The sequence below is a fragment of the Odontesthes bonariensis genome, chromosome 10 (assembly GCF_027942865.1).
Source record: "Odontesthes bonariensis isolate fOdoBon6 chromosome 10, fOdoBon6.hap1, whole genome shotgun sequence".
NCBI classification, from domain to species: domain Eukaryota; kingdom Metazoa; phylum Chordata; class Actinopteri; order Atheriniformes; family Atherinopsidae; genus Odontesthes; species Odontesthes bonariensis.
This window is the reverse complement of record NC_134515.1, coordinates 24,784,698-24,801,764: the sequence shown is the minus strand read 5'-3', so window position 1 is coordinate 24,801,764 and position 17,067 is coordinate 24,784,698. Positions and strand designations below refer to the sequence as shown.

Sequence of the window (17,067 nt, the reverse complement as noted above, 5' to 3'; positions counted from 1 at the left end):
GACAACCTTGTGCTCTGCAATTTAGTGTGCAGCGCTCAGGTGCTTGTGCATGTCTCAACCAGAGCAAAAACAAAAGTATGACTGACATAATCATGTGTCAGGAGATTTATGGTCAGAGAGAGCGAAGGGGAGAGAAAAACTGCAGAGAATATTTTCTGGTTCCTCCTCCTCCTTCAAATTATTGTCTTTAGCGTTGTCCACTTGTCTGAGTGAAGTTCTGGAAAATGTTGAAACAGAATAATTGACACGAATACTCAGAGCTGTGGGTTAATAAAGGCCCTGTAAGATGAATGATTTAACAGCTCTTTAAGAGCAAAACTATGAGTCATTTCCTTGTTCATTGTTGGCATTACCAGTATTCATAGATTTTCTTTGGTGAAGTAAATCCAAGATCATATCTGGGCTTCATATGTAACTTGCTACCATAGAGATATAAAGGAGGACAGCAGACAGCATAAAGGAATCTGATCACTTTGTAGATTGTAATTACATAGAGGTTCAGTAAATGGTTCCGCAAAAAAAAATCCCAAATCCTCTCACTGGTTTCAACAAATGCCAGCATCATCAGATAAATTTGACTGTCAGCTATAAATCGGATCACTCGTGCTGTCAAGGCTGATCTAATGATAAAACGCAGAGCAGGACGCGTCTTGCTTAAATATGTTTTAAAGACTCATTGTCGGCTTTGACTCTAATTGCTGGCTGGAGCTCAGAGCTGGGCGGCCCTGATGTAACAGGTCATGAGAGCAGATTGAAAAGCTGTGGCAGACCTCCAACAATAACAAAGGGAGTGAGCCAGAGTACCGACCATAAATCTGCTGCTACCACCAATTTCCAACTACCGCAGGTGACGGGGTGAGCATGTGTGTGTGTGTGTGCCTTCATCACCAAAACTCCAAAGGGTAACTCAACCCCACTTCAGAGCAACATGGATATTACACCCCTGAACATCTTGGCATGGGCCTGGTCCTGTTTATGGAGAAACACAGCTAAGAGTATAATCAGGATCTCAGTGATCCTTCAGGCTGTCTGACATAGGCTGAAATATCAAAGAAGGTGGCATTTTGTGGTTGTGACTCAACTGGGATGAAGTGACTGTGGACTCTGTGTGGTGGTGCTTTGCACCTGGCTGAGAAACACTGCAGGTGGATTACCAGACACAGTAGCTAAACTCCATTGTTTGTTTAAAAGAAGACGTTTCATGCAGGAAATAACAGGTTTAATGTTTTGAATCTTGGCTATTAATCCGCATTACTAGAACTTAAGGGGAGCTTGTAACTTTAGAGGGCCGCATTCAAAATATCCACGCAAAGCTGCCATTCAAGTGTTAGAATACTGCAGGTGAAAGTAAATGAATGACACATATAAAGGACTCAAAAGATGCAAGTGTGTTGTTCACGGGACAATGCGATGCGAGTCCTGCACACAAAACCCTAGTTTAGTTTTAACCAGAGCTTTTTGAGCAGCTGCCCTTTCTTATAAAAGTCTTTTGTATCAATATTATGAAAGCCCAAAGCTTTTGTCAGACAGAGACAAGCCTCTGCTATTATCCCTTCACGCCCTTTTCCCTTTTTTCTGGGGAGATTATCACTGACACTGATACACGATATGGCTTATCTACTGTAAGTTAAACCTGAATTCTCAGTTCGTCCTCTCCGCTTTTTCATAAAGAATGTGTGTTTTTACTGGGAAAGGGCTCAAAAATCTAGCACAGGTGAAAACTTTACAAGCTACATTCGTCAGTCCGAGGAGATTATTGTGAGCAGGTTTTCCATCAACACCTTTGGGCCCATCTCCTCACCCCACTTCCAGGCCAATGAGAGTGGAATCTGTAACGACTGTGGGCTTTAGCGTCGTTAACATTTCCCTGACACGTCGGCCGGCCTCTCCTGGAGACTGCCCTGCATTTTCTCCGCTGCACTGGAGTTGTTGTAGCAACTAGCAGCCCAGGAGTGAATGAAGCAGATGTGCGAGTCATCTATCACCTGACAGCTCCCACTCCCCCAACTGAGCAAGTCATCACTGTGACACGTCTGTCCAACCAGCCTCATCAATTACAACGGTACCCTACCATTAGGGCACAAACACTTTTCTCCTCGCACACATTCAACTGCTTCCCAGTCTGCAAGATGGGCCCTCAATTAAGCCTGAATAACTTTCCCCTCTCAAAGAACATCTCTTTTTCATCCGAGTATTGCACACATTGTGCTTGTCCTCTTAGAGCTAATTTATCTCTATGGTGACCACGTGGTATTAGACAACATTTATCTTTACCTCATTGCATCCTTAAAGTGCATTACAGTGGCGCAAACTTCAACATGGATACCATTAATTGAAGTAAGATTCAGTGTTGCGTATACTTTAAAATAAGTATAATCACTCTAGTAGTTAATCTATTCGCATCTAATGAGCAATTAAGACAATTAATTGCACAAAAGCTCAACAAATTCTCCATATATTTACACGATATCACAACTATTCGAATATATTGTTTCAAAGGTAGCAAAACATTCCCCTTAGGTTATTTCTTAATGGTATTTGCATTTTTGTCGTGAACAGATTGATACGTCAGTGATGTGCAAGGAGGCAATAATGAAAATGATGTCTTGTTAGTGTTATTCTGTTCCTGTATTCCATCAGTAGTAGTCATGAAATGCAGTAAACACAGACGTTTGAACACAGACACATACAAACAGTTTCTATCTCTTACAATATACAACTAAGGCAGTGACAGCTTGGGCCAACTTACATGTATCAGCTTTTTTTCACCGGGGTTTAAAAACAAATGTCAGGGTCTGTATGCAACACTGAATATGCAAAAAAAAGAAAGAAAAAAAAAAGATATAAATAAAACATTCATATAAAAATAGGCTTTTACAAATATATAATCTATAACCAATATTTACCAAACGTGGAAAATGTGCCTGTGTTTTTGATCAGTGATTCCCGTTAAATCAGCTTGAAGTGAGTCTTGCCTCTGAAGAGAGCCATGACAGCATTTAGCCTTCTACCTCAACAAGTGGGAGTTTCTAGACTAGCAGCAAAAAGAGGGAAGACAAACTCATAAGGAGGCAAGAAGTTCAGTTTGTGTAGCCCACAGCGGTTCCCTCTGGAACAATATTATTCTACAAAGTGACATCTTTTCCCAGGAAGATTTAAATCCAGTGTGTTAACTGTGGACATTGTTCCATTGCTTAATAAACTAAAACCTCATGACATTTAGTTATTTTTGATCCATAATGGACAAAATCAGTAGTTCTTTATAGAATAAATTAATAGTAATAATTTTCATTCTCTAAATACAGTATGTTAAATATTCCAAATGGCTGTGTCATTTCATCTGTGCACAGGGGGTGAGGACTTCAGCAGTGTGTCCTGCCCAGCATCACATCCACCATAATTCATTTGCATTGGCAAAGTCCAAACAGTGAAAAAGTCAGTAGACGTCCATATAGCTTAAAGTCTTGACATTTTGCTTCAGTGACTCAAACTGCAGTCACCCAGTCCCATTGGCCAGGGTCAAATTTTTCCCTTAACAGTGTTTTGTAACGCCATTTCGAGACTGCATCCCAACGAACCGCCCCAGAAGAGGGCTGAAAGGCTTTGTGTGCAAAAAGAACCATGACGACCCATCTTCTGCTCGCTGTTTACACAACACAGTAGTTGCTCATTGTGTATTAAAAGGCTGCAAAAACAGCCTTTTTTGTAAAATTGGTCCATGAAAACATCATCTCTCACGCACGCACGCACGCACACACACACACAGACACACACACACACACACCATCCAATAAATATTCTCATTTGCATGTGTACACCTCTGTCCTCTCACTGCAGGTGTTGCATTTAACATAGCAGCACCACAGGAACTTGCAGTTGCACTGCCAGACACGCGAGTACTGGTGCGTGTTGTATCCCCGACCACAGCACATCAGGTCACAGCCGCTAATGTGCTGCATCATTGTCTTGTTGCACACCCGACCCTGTGTGCCCAGGCTCCCTGTCACAGGGTCCGCCTCGCAGTAGTTAGGCGACTTGTCTATGTACACTAGGTCTGTATCCAGGGGCTTCCGGTAAGAGGAGGGTTTCTTGATTTTGAGGAATTTAGGACGCTTGTTGCGGCTAGCTTTGACTGGTTCCACGTGCACGGCATGGGCATATTTCTCCTTGAGAATGTAGCCAAGCTCGCGGAACTTGGGAAGTGTAGTCCAGCAGGTTTTGGTTGTGCAGGAGCCCGAGACGCCATGACACTTGCATTCCAGTCGCATGTTCTTCTCCAGAATCTAAACACAGGAAAACAACTTGGTAACACAGTAACAATCTGGAACTGTGAAGCACTCACAGTGCCATGTCTCAATAATGCTGTCTTACACATAATCAGAATATGTGTGGAATTCAAATGTCTATTTATTCTAAGACCATTGAATAAACTCACAGTGCAACTCTTTGAGACCACATGAATTTTTTTAAACACGTGACTTACAAATACACCGTGGCTGGGGATTAAATACAACCCCACCACACAGCAGTGTGATACCATATACACAGAAGCCAAAATAATGTATCAGATTTCAGGCTCTGTGTGTGTAGTTACCACACACAACACGCAAAAGTCAAGAGTGACTGTACAAGGCGCCGAGTGACTAGGATTAGCGCTAAACCCTGAGCTGATGACAATGAGAAGTGCCACTGGAGTTTTCCTTAGCAACAAGGTCAATTGCAATTTCCCTTTTTCTAAAATGCTCGGTGCTTGGTATGCAATATGGTCGCCGAAAGCCATTTGTGAGAAATTTATATCTGTGATCTTGGCAAGAAAACTGTAACAGTAAACCGCAAATACAGACATGAGAACAAGGACAAAAAAACGAACTTTTCCCTGAGCAAACCACTTCATAAAAACCTTGGCTTCAACACCCTAATCCATCAGTTGTTCTGTGACTAACACTTGTGACAGCCATTGTCTTCATGTCTTCCACCGGAGAGCTGTGAACGGCGCTCCTGCTCAGTGTCACTGCTTTTGATTAGCATAAATAAAGGAGGGGTGACTATCAAAACAGAGGGTCTATTTATTAGCAGAAAGAAAAGGACATAAGTGAGGCCGCTCAAAGTTTGAATCCACGAGTACAATCTTTTCCCTGGGAGGCAATTTAGCTGTCCAGATAAGCCAATTTGAATTCATGGATCTGAAACGCATGTCGAAAACGATCTGCCCCGTACAATTGTGTTTGAAGGGGCTTTTCAGCTGCACTGTCTGACGTGTTGGTTGTGTGAATCAGGCTTTCTTTGGTCAGAGTCAGACAGAGAAAGGATATCAGTTAACTTGGGCAACGCTGCCTCTTTATACTTCACTATATCTAACCCTTACGTTGGCACATTTGTCTACATAGTCTCTTACATCTAGACCAACTGGAGTCTCTTTGTAACTCTGCAGTGTTTTGCAACCATGCATGCAGGAAAAAACATTTGAATGAAAACAATCCGGGTAGATTTTATCCATGGTATTTTATCATATTACTGCTGTTTTTACAGTGTAATGTGCTGTTTTTTGTTACTTTTTCTGCCTTCTATTGCACATCAAATTTGATTATTGGTTGCCAGGATCTTAAGTCAAATTAATTCATTTAAGTATGAATTTGATTTACTATACAATTGAAGTTTATGAAGTATACTTTAATTTCACTTTAACATTTAATATAACAGTAAACACCCCTGAGGGTGGATGTGCAAGCACACTGCACCTGATGTGGGTTGGTATGATTGGGATGAAAGTGTGGTTGCTGATTGTCATGACGGTAACCGTATACTGTCCCAGTGGTGCAAAACATGGGGGGACTGGGCTAATGCCTTTTTGTACAGTGTCAATCTGTTTTCAGGGCAGGGATCTGGGCTGTAATCAAACCCTGCCACTTAGACAGCTCTTTCCTAAAAGCAGCTCTTTATTCCGGTTCTTGTTTAAGCTTGGCCCCAGTGCCCAGATCTTTGGCAGGGCTCACCCACACCAAAGCATGGCAGAGACTGTTAACACTCACTGAGACCAGCATCACAATTTTATCCATCAACTTCGCCACCATGTTTAAGTCAGAAAGATTATTGGTGATAACAGTAGCATATTTTTTACCTAAATTACATGATCATCAAAGTCAGGTGTAATGCAGTTGCTCTTTACTCACCTTGCGTCCCACCTCATTATTATGGAGGTTCATGAGCGTCCTGGCATTTTGTTTGACCTCCCGAGCATCAATAAAAACTTTGGAGAAGCCCAGGCCGTAGCTGATGTCTGCCGAGCAGCCTCCCCACTTCCATCCTTGGTCTTTACTGTAGAAACCCTGCTTCTCCTTGTCACAGCTACAATCACTCAGGTTACCCTGTGTACAGGCGGCTGTAATGGCGTGGGCCACCCCGGCTGCAATGATGGCATAGGTGAATGCAGCCTCTTTGCTGCCTAGGGGAGCAGAAAAAAGAAGGTGCTAAATAAGACATAGCAGATTTTGAGAAAATATAGAAGATTTTGGTGTGTCTCCCTCAGTTTAAGGGAATAGAATAAGCATGTATGAGGTTTTTTAAAAAAAAAGGAAAAACAGATCAATTATTAACAGAATGGGTGCTTACATCACAGTCTTACTAACATATCACTCAAGGGCTGCAGTGTTTTGAAACCTGACCTGGAAACTGTCCTGCCCGTGAACTAAAATGTCTGCTGGCAGTATAGTCAACAAAGCTGTATGAATAAGAGGGTTGTCGGCAAGGAAGGGCTATTGATCCACTTCCAAGCTGTAACATTGTGTGTAAGCTCATAAGGCAGTGAAATCAGAATCTTCGTTCCGCCGTTATCTGTACCCATGTCCAGCTAACAAATCATTTACACACACGGAAATATCGACAAATAAGACAAATAGGTAAAGGTTAATCTGACAGGACTCTTCAACGTAGACAATTCCAGCAGTAAAGTTTTCAATCCAAATGATGGGCCAAGAGAAGGTTCTGCAAATGTCTTCTTTGAATGCTTGCTTTGTATCAAAGCAAAGCATTTTCCCTCTAATATAAGGTCAAAACAGCCTCGACTTGAATAAAAGCGTGTATTCTTAGGCATAATCAGTAGAGGTCATAATTTGACGATCTATGATACATTATCACGCAAACAGGAAACTGCTTACAACACTGATTACAACATTCATCATATCTATGTGTAAATAAACTCCTCTTGTCACTGTTTGTCCTAAACAAACATTATACCTTCTTTGTGCTTCCTCCTGCCACCCGGCTCACTATGTAAAGCTGCCATGTTTCTGATAAACATCTTGGATGTGTGCCCTTGCCATTGAAAAAACGAAAATAAAAAAAACAAAAACTCATATTGAGGCATCAATTATGTGGACGTTTTTATAGACTCGATGGGCTTGGAGCCAAAAAAGAAGGTGTGTCAGAGCAGTCAGTCAGTTCTGACTGCACCGTTGTTAATTTTTTCCCCTTCAGTTCTGAGCGCATGGGCTCACCACAAGAGGTGGTATGAATTCTTCATAACCTCGTAATGAGAGATGGAATAGATTTGAAAGAGAGAAGACAAAAAAAAGGAAAAAAAAACAAAATGAATCAAAACCCTGCACAGGTTTAAGTAAGAGGTGCAGTTTACTATCACTTGTGAATAGGGCTGGGTAAAAAAATCGATTCAATCGATTTTGGATCGATTTCATTTTAAATTTTGCAAAGTTGATTAGTAGGGCATGAGATCGATTATTATTATTATTTTTTTTTAATTAAAAAAAAAAAAAAAATACATTTTTTCATGAAGTTAACCCCAGTAGTCTCGTGCGTGATGCAACAGTGGCGCGTTTACGTCCGCGGCTTGTTCGTGTACTCAATCCACACTACGTTATGGTGCAACGTAAACATCTGACTGATGAGTGCGTATCCACTGTTGGCTCGCCTGGCGCAGCAATACCTTTGTGTCCCAGGGACCATTATTGGGTCGCAGAGGGTGTTTTCAACTGTGGGTGATATTGTCACTGCAAAAAGGAGCTGCCTAACCCCAGATCAGGTCAATGAGCTCCTTTTCCTGCACAAGAATCTCACAATTACCAAGTGAGAAAAAAGTCACAATAACAGGACTTGACTTTATATCGTTTAAGTTTACTTTTAGTTTTGTTACCATTATAATTATTATTATTATCATTTTTGCACATTAAGAAACAATGCCTTAATGCAATTTGCAGTGATGGAATGTTGTAGTTCAAGTACACTTTCACTTGCAACTCCTTTATAGTTTTAAAATGGCACTTTTGAGACAGTTGTGTTCACAGCTGAAGTTTAAACTGTCCAATTCACAAGTTTGCACTTAAAACCTGTTGTTTATGGTAAAAATAATAGATAAAATAAAATACATTAGTATTTTGTAAAACAGTTGAGCCATTTTCATTATTTAAGAGCAGATTGAATTGAATTGAATCAAATCGAATTGAATCGTGATTAATCGATTCAGGACCTTATGAATCGAAATCGAATCGATTTAGGAAATTGGCCACGATACCCAGCCCTACTTGTGAACCTCTCAACATGCAGCCTGTTTGAACGGACTTCATCTCAGACGGCGCAGTGTAGCTAGGAAGTTCAAATGTTGACGAAGAAAAAGTCTCAAGCCTGAAAGGTGCATAGCATACTAACATTTTTGTCATTATGTCAGCCTGATGACTCTTCCTTTGCTGTAAGAACAACTGCGAGCCACATCGCTTCCCTCAGTCTGAGCACCAACAATGGCATTCATTTAAAACCATTCGCCTTTTACGCTAATCTGATCAGTGAAACCAATCTATTTGGTACGGCTGTCCAAGCCACAGACTCAAACGAAAAACGCAAACTCTTGATTGGCTAAAGCCTCTCATTCATAATGGACCAGATTGTCAAACACCGCTGTTTTCATTTCAGCAGCACCAAGAGATAATCTTTTCTCTCCAACAGCAGAAGGCAACAATGCCTCAAACAGCTGGCCCAAGCTATTGACCATTGTGTCTTGGGGTATTTGTGTATGTGTTCTTTTTGTTTTTGATTTGAATATATTTAGCTAGGGGAAGAAAAAAAATGGACAGAAAATCATTTTAAAGTATTTACCAAAATGGTTTTACAAAGCCACCTCTGATGTTTTTAAACTGCTTCTATTAATTGTCACCATAAAAAACAACATTAGTTATTCTTGACTTAACATTGTTCAGGTTTCTTGGTATTAGAATCCCCAATATCATCAATCAACTGCCTTTGAGCTATAATATCATACGATATATAATAGTAACCAGCAAATAAGCCGCAAAACTCCAAACAAGATTTCTGCGTCTCCTGAAGTTCATCCATCTTTAGTGGATGAACTTCAGTAGCAGGAACGATGATTTGGACTAATTTGTGTCTCTAATTTTGCCTTTTTAAGTCTCTCTTTCCTCTTGGCAATTCCTCACTGTAACTTATACCCGTGGTAAGGTCTACATCTTTACAGTGAGAGCCACAGCACCTATCGCAAGACAGGATAAAGACCAGTGAAAATGTGCCTCCAGAGACTCTGCCGGGCTGAAAGGAAAGGCTGCCAACATTCACTAGAGCTTTGTTACAATGCTGGCTTCAAATACCTTTTATACATGCTCAGAAAAGCCCCACTCAGGGAAAAGTCTGGCAAAACTAGGCCTGATGTAAATGACACTGGCTCCTCAAGGGATCATTCTTATACTGTGCGTGCAATAGTGGAGGATGTTTGATTATCTATGTTATAGGAGAAGTTTGTAAAGTGCATACAATTAACTGGAGATGACAAATGAGATAAAGAAAAGAGGATGCCTCAGCGTCAAAAGAGATCAGATTAACAATAGAACAGATCATCTATTACCTTCTATATCAGCCTGTTTTTTTTACAGTTCAATTTGGCCACTGTGTTTTGCAAATACTCATTTTTTTCTTTTCTTTTTTATTATGTCAAAAGAAAGGGCTGTGCGTAAATCTACGGAGAAAAATACGCATCTGGGCTCGGTGATTGATCTACCGATGATAAACTGGTGATAAATTGTGCTTACTATAAACAGGTTTCTAACTGTAAACAAACGTTAACAGACAGCAACATACCCACTTTCAACTCTTTTCCGAAGACGGTCCTCTCTCCAAGCGCCGAGCAGTTCCAGCGCCCGTTTTTGAACTGAAACTGACACTCGTTAATGCCCATTTGGGCTCCCTCTCCGATGACGATAATGGCATCGGGGCGACTCTGGCAGATAATCCGTTGTCTGGGAGCCAAACCGGGGATCTTGTTACAGATTATGCTCGCACCTAGGGCCACCACCGACGAGAATCCACTGCAAATGGAAGATCGACAGGACTGAGAGAGGAAGCCATCAACCATTGATTTATATATATTTATATATATATATATTAACCTTTATTACTTAGCCTAAGGTTTTGCAGTCAGATGCAACTCTCTTGTTACGTTCATTAAACATGCCAATGGAAACAATCCAAAAATATTTTATATATATATAACAATCGTATGGGTTAAGATGCTCCATCTTATACTTTGTGGTTACATTAGAGTTGTACATACTTGGAAAGTACTATACCTACATGACGTTTACCGTCATTAAAAGGTGTGATAAATTAAACATGAGTAAACACGCAGCTGCCACGAGTCAGTGCACCTTACTGGCATTCTATATGTCATTTATTAAATCATCTACCTGTTTATGAGGAAATATGGGACTCAGTCGTGTTTGAAGGACTAACAACAGCTGGAAGTCTGCATGTATCAAGTTTGTTTAAGTCTCCTGATTCTGGGAATAACCTGGCACTAAAAAAATCTGATATCAAACAAACGCAGCTCACCCAATTTTCAAGTAAACAATCCCCAAACAAAGTAACACTCTTAAAATCCAGCGTCTTGTTTTCCGACTCATTGCGGCCCAGCTCTCAGTTTCATGCAACGATCTGCAGAGCTGATTAATAACTCGGTTCGCTTGTGCTCTCCGGTCGATCACGGCACAGGTAACTCCAAAGGAAGTCCAAAATGACGAAAAGCAGCGGACGCTCGGGAACTTTTACAAACCGCCGAATAAGATACCATCCAGACTCCCTTTACATGCCCCCCTTTCGCTCGGACCGCTTGTCATTGCGAGGGTGTCACAGGTAACCCTCGAGGGTGAGCAAGTGCGATTATCTCTGTCTCACAGTTCCTCGGCTACCCGCAGGTCTTAGCTATATATCTGCCTCATCTATCTGGGGCGTGTTCACAGGAGACATGGGGCCCTGCTGAAGAATCCCGCCAGGGCTGAATCTCAAAACACACACACACACACACACACACACACACACACGCAAGCAGACACAGGCTCGCACAGTCCCCTGCTGAGGATTCACCTTGACTTATTGGGGCTGTTATTAATTTGGTTATTAAGTAAGTCGGTGGGTCATACACTGGGGTCTGTGTCTGTATATCTCCGAAGAAACACAAAGCAAGATCCAACTGTAATCATTCATTTTTAAATAGTAAAGACAAAGCGAGTAATCACAGGCTACTCTCTGCACTCTAGTGACAGACGATTTGATTGGCCATTTGTGAAAAGTTGTGGTTTTTTTTAACTATTATCGTTTATATTTCTGTTTAATTTTATGTATGTGTTTGTTTTCATTCTTGTTGTTATTATCATCGCTTTTGCATAAAAGGAGCATTCATCCCACCATTTGCTTTCTAACGCATCCAGTGAGTGCGACCTGCTGCGCGCCTCCGTCTCGGGCTCCTCTCAGCAAACAGCTACCTTTTACAACGGCGACATCTGGTGGTGCAGTCAAGACACCGCAGGTTCAAAGGAAACCACTCGCATTGTCCCTGCACGCCTTCCGTAGCTCTCCCAAACTTGGCGTTGTGATGCGGAAACTGTGAAGCTGGTAAAGATTTGATATCAATATGGATCACCATCACCAGCATCTTATCAGTGACTGTTTAATACACATTTTTACATTTCTGGACGAAGAAGATTTAATCAAAGCGTCAAGCGTGTGTAAAGTAAGCTGTTTCTGATTTGCGGAAGTCGCCGAAAGAAATATCCTGGAAATCATTAGTGTTTGATTTCTTTTGTGTACTTTCAGGAGTGGCACGAAACTGCAGAGAGTCCATGGTTGTGGAGGTGAGTTATCAGCCCTTTCGGTATGTTTTCAATTCACTGCCCGAGCTGATGCTTGTGTGAATGATGTTTGCATTACATTTCTATTCAAGTGCGAACAGGTACTTGGGTCAATACAGAAACCACTTTTTTTTTCTCCCTCAAAAAGTCTTCAGTCTTCATTATCAGCGCGCATCTTCGCCAAAAATGTTCGTCTCACCTCCGGGTCAAACCACCAAAACATTCCACACATGTCTCAAAGTAAGGTTGTGAAATAACAGGAGTGACAATGCTCACAAAAGCAGCCACACTCATACCACGCCACCATAATAAACTGACTGTGAGTATTTAAAGCTTGAATGATCACGATTTCACTTTAATAACAGATGTTCAGTTTATCGAAACTGAATCAGATATGCAGCAGTTTACTTCAGTGTCCTTTACTTCCCCCCCCCCCTATATTTTTGCATACAGTCATTTAGTTTTGAAATATCAAAAGTTTAAACTATTGTTTGAATTCCTCTAGATTTTAGATCATTGATAATACTCCAAAATAAAGATCTGGTGTGTACGCATCTTCTGGAGTGCCTGGACTAACCCTAGAAATCCACAGGAGAAATCTCTCCCCACAAAACTTTCATTCATAAAGATGAAAATATACATAGGTTACAGTTTGCCTGCCTTCCATCTTCATTAGTCTCTAAAATGCGGTCCATCCAAAGTTTTACATTGCTTTCATTTACATTCATGAAACGCGGTTATCGCACTTCAAAATTTGTGCCACAGATGCCGGAGAGCCTCTCTCGAAGAAAGATCAAGAGGTTCACAACGTACTCCATCATTTTAGCCCCCACAGATCACTGCTTGTAGTCCTCCTCCCTCTGCCATTCTCCTCTCTTTGTACTTGTATAGCACTTTCCTAGTCTAGCTGACCACTTAAAGCGCTTCTAACACTTACATGCCACATTCACCCATTCACGCACATTCATACAGCATCTATACACACACTACGTGCTTTCTAATCATTCACACACACATTCATACACCGATGGATTTATCGGTAGGCAACGTGGGGTTCAGTGTCTTTCCCAAGGACACTTCAACATGTAGCCCAGGGAAGCCGAAGTCGAACCACCGACCTTTCGATTGGTGGGTGACTGCTCTTCCTCCTGAGCTACAGCCGCCCTCTTGCTGTGCTCCATCCACATTTTGACAGAAATAATGCAAACTTCACCGTGACTTAAAACAGCACCGCTTAGTAGGCTTTGAAATTACAATCTGCTGTCTTTGTAATGACTGCCAGTTTATTTATGGTGCAAAATCTGTCATTATGATACGTTGAACAGTTTTCTTTCCAACACTGTGTGTTAGCATCTGAAGCATGTGGTGCAAATATATGAAGATTTAGCTTTTTTAGGTGATGTGGAATAAATGAGAAGAATTCCCAGATTTTGTGATAACTTAATGCATTTTGTGGTAAAGCCATGAGAAATTAGTTAGAGTTTTGTCAACATGGGCTTCTGTTTTAGCAATAGAAAGAAACCTTCCAGTTGTGCGTTCCCCGCAGGAGGATGTGTCTGCAGCGCTGGAGTTTCTGTAACCCCGCTGCCACACGGAGTGAAGATGTGAATCACTCGTGGAAGACATACTTTTTGCGGCGTTGCCACCTGGAGATGAAAATGACAAAAGGTCGGACAGGGGCATACATTTGCAAAAGCCTAAGAGGGCACACGGGTATGTTTCCTCCTCTTTTATATCAGGAATCTCTTGTGCATGACTCTGTTATGCCTCGCATCGTATCGCTGTGTGAAACATCTGGTCTGATCAGGCAAGGTGGTAGGCTTGGCATACCTGCAGGGGAATTCCAGCCATCTTCCAGACCTCCGTAACAACAGCCCCATCGTCTGCAGCGCTTCCACTGATGGCACAGTCCGAGCTTGGAACATCCAAAGTGTCAGTGTAACATCTTCGGCATTATCGTGCATACTCAGCAGTCATACAACACTATTTCTTTGTGTCTTTGCAACATGTTTTCTTGCTGTTTATCTGCCGGAAATGAGATGCGTGTGTGATGGTGCACATAGATATTGACATTAGCTTTAATTTCCGACACAAATTGGTTTTGTAGCCTCTACTTTTTTCTTTTTTCTTTGCCTTTATTCGAACTAAGCCGGTAAATTATATTACATCATTTGCAACCCCAGTGAAACAATTGGAACATGACACAGAAGCTTTTTTTTTTCTTTTCTTCAGTCCGAGGTCCTGTGGTGTAGTCCTGTGCAGAGTGAGTTGACCGAGATCATTTGTGATGAGAAGCGTGAAGTCGTGATCACGTCAGACTGTACAGGCCTCATCAAGACCTGGAGAAGCCAGACTGGCCAGGAGATGGCCTCCTTTTCTACTGCATCCCCACACTGTGCATTACTGCAGTACAACATAAACAATGATTGGTTCCTGACAGTAAGTTGCTTATAAAGTTACCTGGCTACAGATTTAAAAATCATTTAGGAGTTTTGGGGGATTTTTTTCATTTGGTTTTGTTCTACTCTCTTCCAGGTTGGAACCAGTCAGGGATCAGTGCGCACACTAGCTGATTCAACTTTGACTGAAATGTCCAACATAATGGTGTGTGACACCTTTAAAGTCAACACACTTCAGGTTTCACCTGACAAGAAATGGATCACTGCTGGAACTAAGGACAATGATGACTTAAGTCCAAAGGTATTTGTGGTTGACGGCATGTGTTTCCTGCTCTGGTCTGTTTCTGTGTTTTCTTCTACCACATTACCTCAGTGCAAATAACACAGGGAAATAAATATTAAAGCAGGAAACCATTTACACATGCGTTGTGGACCTCCGTGTTTTGGTTTGTTGCCAGGTGATCTACACTGAGAGTCTGACCTCTCCGTCTGAAGACGAAGATCCTCTGTGCCTGTCTGTGCCAGTCACCGGGTGCCAGGCTGCTGTCTTCATACCCACCCAGCCTGCCAGACTGGCCATCATCCACCACAGTCAACACAGACGCAACAAAGCCCTCACTGTTTTCGACATCGGCATTAAAAAGACGAAGTACAAGTCAGAGATCCAGGGTGAGGCCTGATGTGCATAATTACTTGAAAACTGCTTCAGATCCAATCCCTGATCATTAGGAAACAATACTCAGTTGGCAAGTCCTTCTGGCACGGCAGCACTACATTTGTAATACAAATGCTATAGAGTTTGTTCATTGGTCGGTGATATTTCGGGGGGCATTTCAAGAGAAAACAGAAGTAAGACATGCCAGTCATTCCACCTGTAGCAACCTGAGTAAACCTGAATACAGTGCACTCGCAGATGCTTTTCAAGTGGGGGTCATCATTTGGACTGTCATACCACTCCTTTAACTTCTTATCTTATCCACATGTAAAAAAAAAAAATAATAATAATAAAGTACAGACTTGAATTCACCATGACTAATTTGAGCCTCTCGTCCTTTTTAGTCCAGCAGGTGGAGTCCTTCCCCTTGACGCTGCACACCAGGTCCTCAGAAATCCTTCTGGAGGCCAAGAGCAGCAACTGCATAGTGGTGGCAGCTGATGAGCAGCTGTTGGTGTACTCACTGAAGGGAGCCCTGCTTTCTAGCTTTAAAGATCACACTATGCCCATCTCCTCCATATGTGTGGTAGGCTGTTTCTCATTTACGGTTCAGAGAAATTTCCTCTTTGTTCTTGTTCTTAGTTGTATGCAGTTTAGCACATCACCTCCGTGCAACTTAAGGGTTCATTAAAGGTTTCATTCCTCTGCATGTATGCGGTACATCTAGTTTTCAGTCCCCAAAGTATAAAAACAGTACTATAGCTTTAAAAATAAAGTGTTATCCTGTTCTTCAAAGCACTTTTTTATTTAAGATAAGTAAAAAAAAAAAAAGTAATTATATGTCTGGTGTATATGGGGGATTTGCTGTAATTCCTCTTTGGTTCGATTTTGAACAAATACCTCAATTCGAGAAATTGCAGCAAATTGAAAGAAGACCCGGTAGCCTCTTGCAGATTTGGAGAAAATGTAAAAGTGATTTTTAACAGTTGAATGTTGAATTGTAGTATGTACTTGATTATAGTTCTCAGAAAAAAAGTCAGAATCAGCAGGTGGGACCTTTGAAAGAAAAATCCAAATTGCAATTGGTTCATCTCTCTTGTTCTCCTCATATTTACAGGATAGTTTCCGTGTGGTGACAGCCTCGCAGGACCTCTCCTTACGAGTGTTGACTTGGAGGAACGACAAGGACCATGGGCTGACCCTGGAGAGTCAGTACCACTTACTGGGAGGCTCTCACACAATGTCCAGGTACTGCATTCTGTTCTATTTCTCGACCTTGATGTATAACTGAATCGCAGCGTTCTCTCTGTCTTTGACGTGACACAGATATAATCTGACATTTTTCCTCATTTTCTTGTCAATCTGTGGTAGAGGGTTCACTCTCGTCGCCTGTGACTACTCCAGCATTGTGGCCTCAGTAGAAGGGAAGGATGGGAAAGACGTCCTAAAAGCTTATTTTTTCACATCTTGAGCATCACAGGAAAACGCTCGCCTGCAGCTTACACCACCCACTGGAAAGAGGAACATTTGATTTTATTACCAACTACTTATCACGCACTGTTGACTCGAAACAGAATGTTTTTCGGTTGGACCTTGTTTACAAAAACAGAAGAGAATGTATCCTGGGTACAGTTAGGAAACACAATGGTATGTGTGAACATGCTTGTTAAGAAATAACTCAGGTGACCAGGTTTAAGGCATAATGTGTTGCATAGAATATTCTGCTCACTATTTCTTTAATGTGTCACCTCCGCTCTAGACTGAGATAAAAATGCAAATAAGTTATGTATTTGTTATCATCAACTTAATAAAAACATCTGTTTTAACCCGATGCTAACAAATGTGGCTTTTTACACATTAAATCATTTTGACA

General features: G+C 41.5%; 2 protein-coding genes across 4 annotated transcripts; one reads left to right on the top strand and one right to left on the bottom strand.

The window, feature by feature from the left end:
- Positions 1-2,521: 2,521 nt before the first annotated feature.
- Positions 2,522-11,199, bottom strand: LOC142389772 (protein Wnt-7a). Its single transcript, XM_075474852.1, has 4 exons — positions 10,846-11,199; positions 10,096-10,322; positions 6,171-6,442; positions 2,522-4,283 (listed from the first exon to the last, which is right to left on the bottom strand). Exons 1-4 carry the CDS (start codon positions 10,914-10,916, stop codon positions 3,801-3,803), a joined length of 1,053 nt encoding a protein of 350 aa, XP_075330967.1. The 5' UTR covers positions 10,917-11,199; the 3' UTR covers positions 2,522-3,800.
- Positions 11,200-11,853: 654 nt separating this feature from the next.
- Positions 11,854-17,025, top strand: fbxw12 (F-box and WD repeat domain containing 12). Of its 3 annotated transcripts, none has more exons than XM_075474850.1 (10): positions 11,854-12,022; positions 12,106-12,143; positions 13,687-13,853; positions 13,948-14,072; positions 14,373-14,579; positions 14,676-14,840; positions 14,998-15,208; positions 15,599-15,780; positions 16,312-16,442; positions 16,566-17,025. In XM_075474850.1, exons 1-10 carry the CDS (start codon positions 11,924-11,926, stop codon positions 16,663-16,665), a joined length of 1,425 nt encoding a protein of 474 aa, XP_075330965.1. In that variant the 5' UTR covers positions 11,854-11,923; the 3' UTR covers positions 16,666-17,025. The 3 variants fall into 3 exon arrangements, with proteins under 3 accessions (XP_075330965.1, XP_075330964.1, XP_075330966.1); XM_075474849.1 differs by having other exon boundaries at positions 13,948-14,078; XM_075474851.1 differs by having other exon boundaries at positions 11,858-11,904; positions 13,948-14,078.
- Positions 17,026-17,067: the final 42 nt, after the last annotated feature.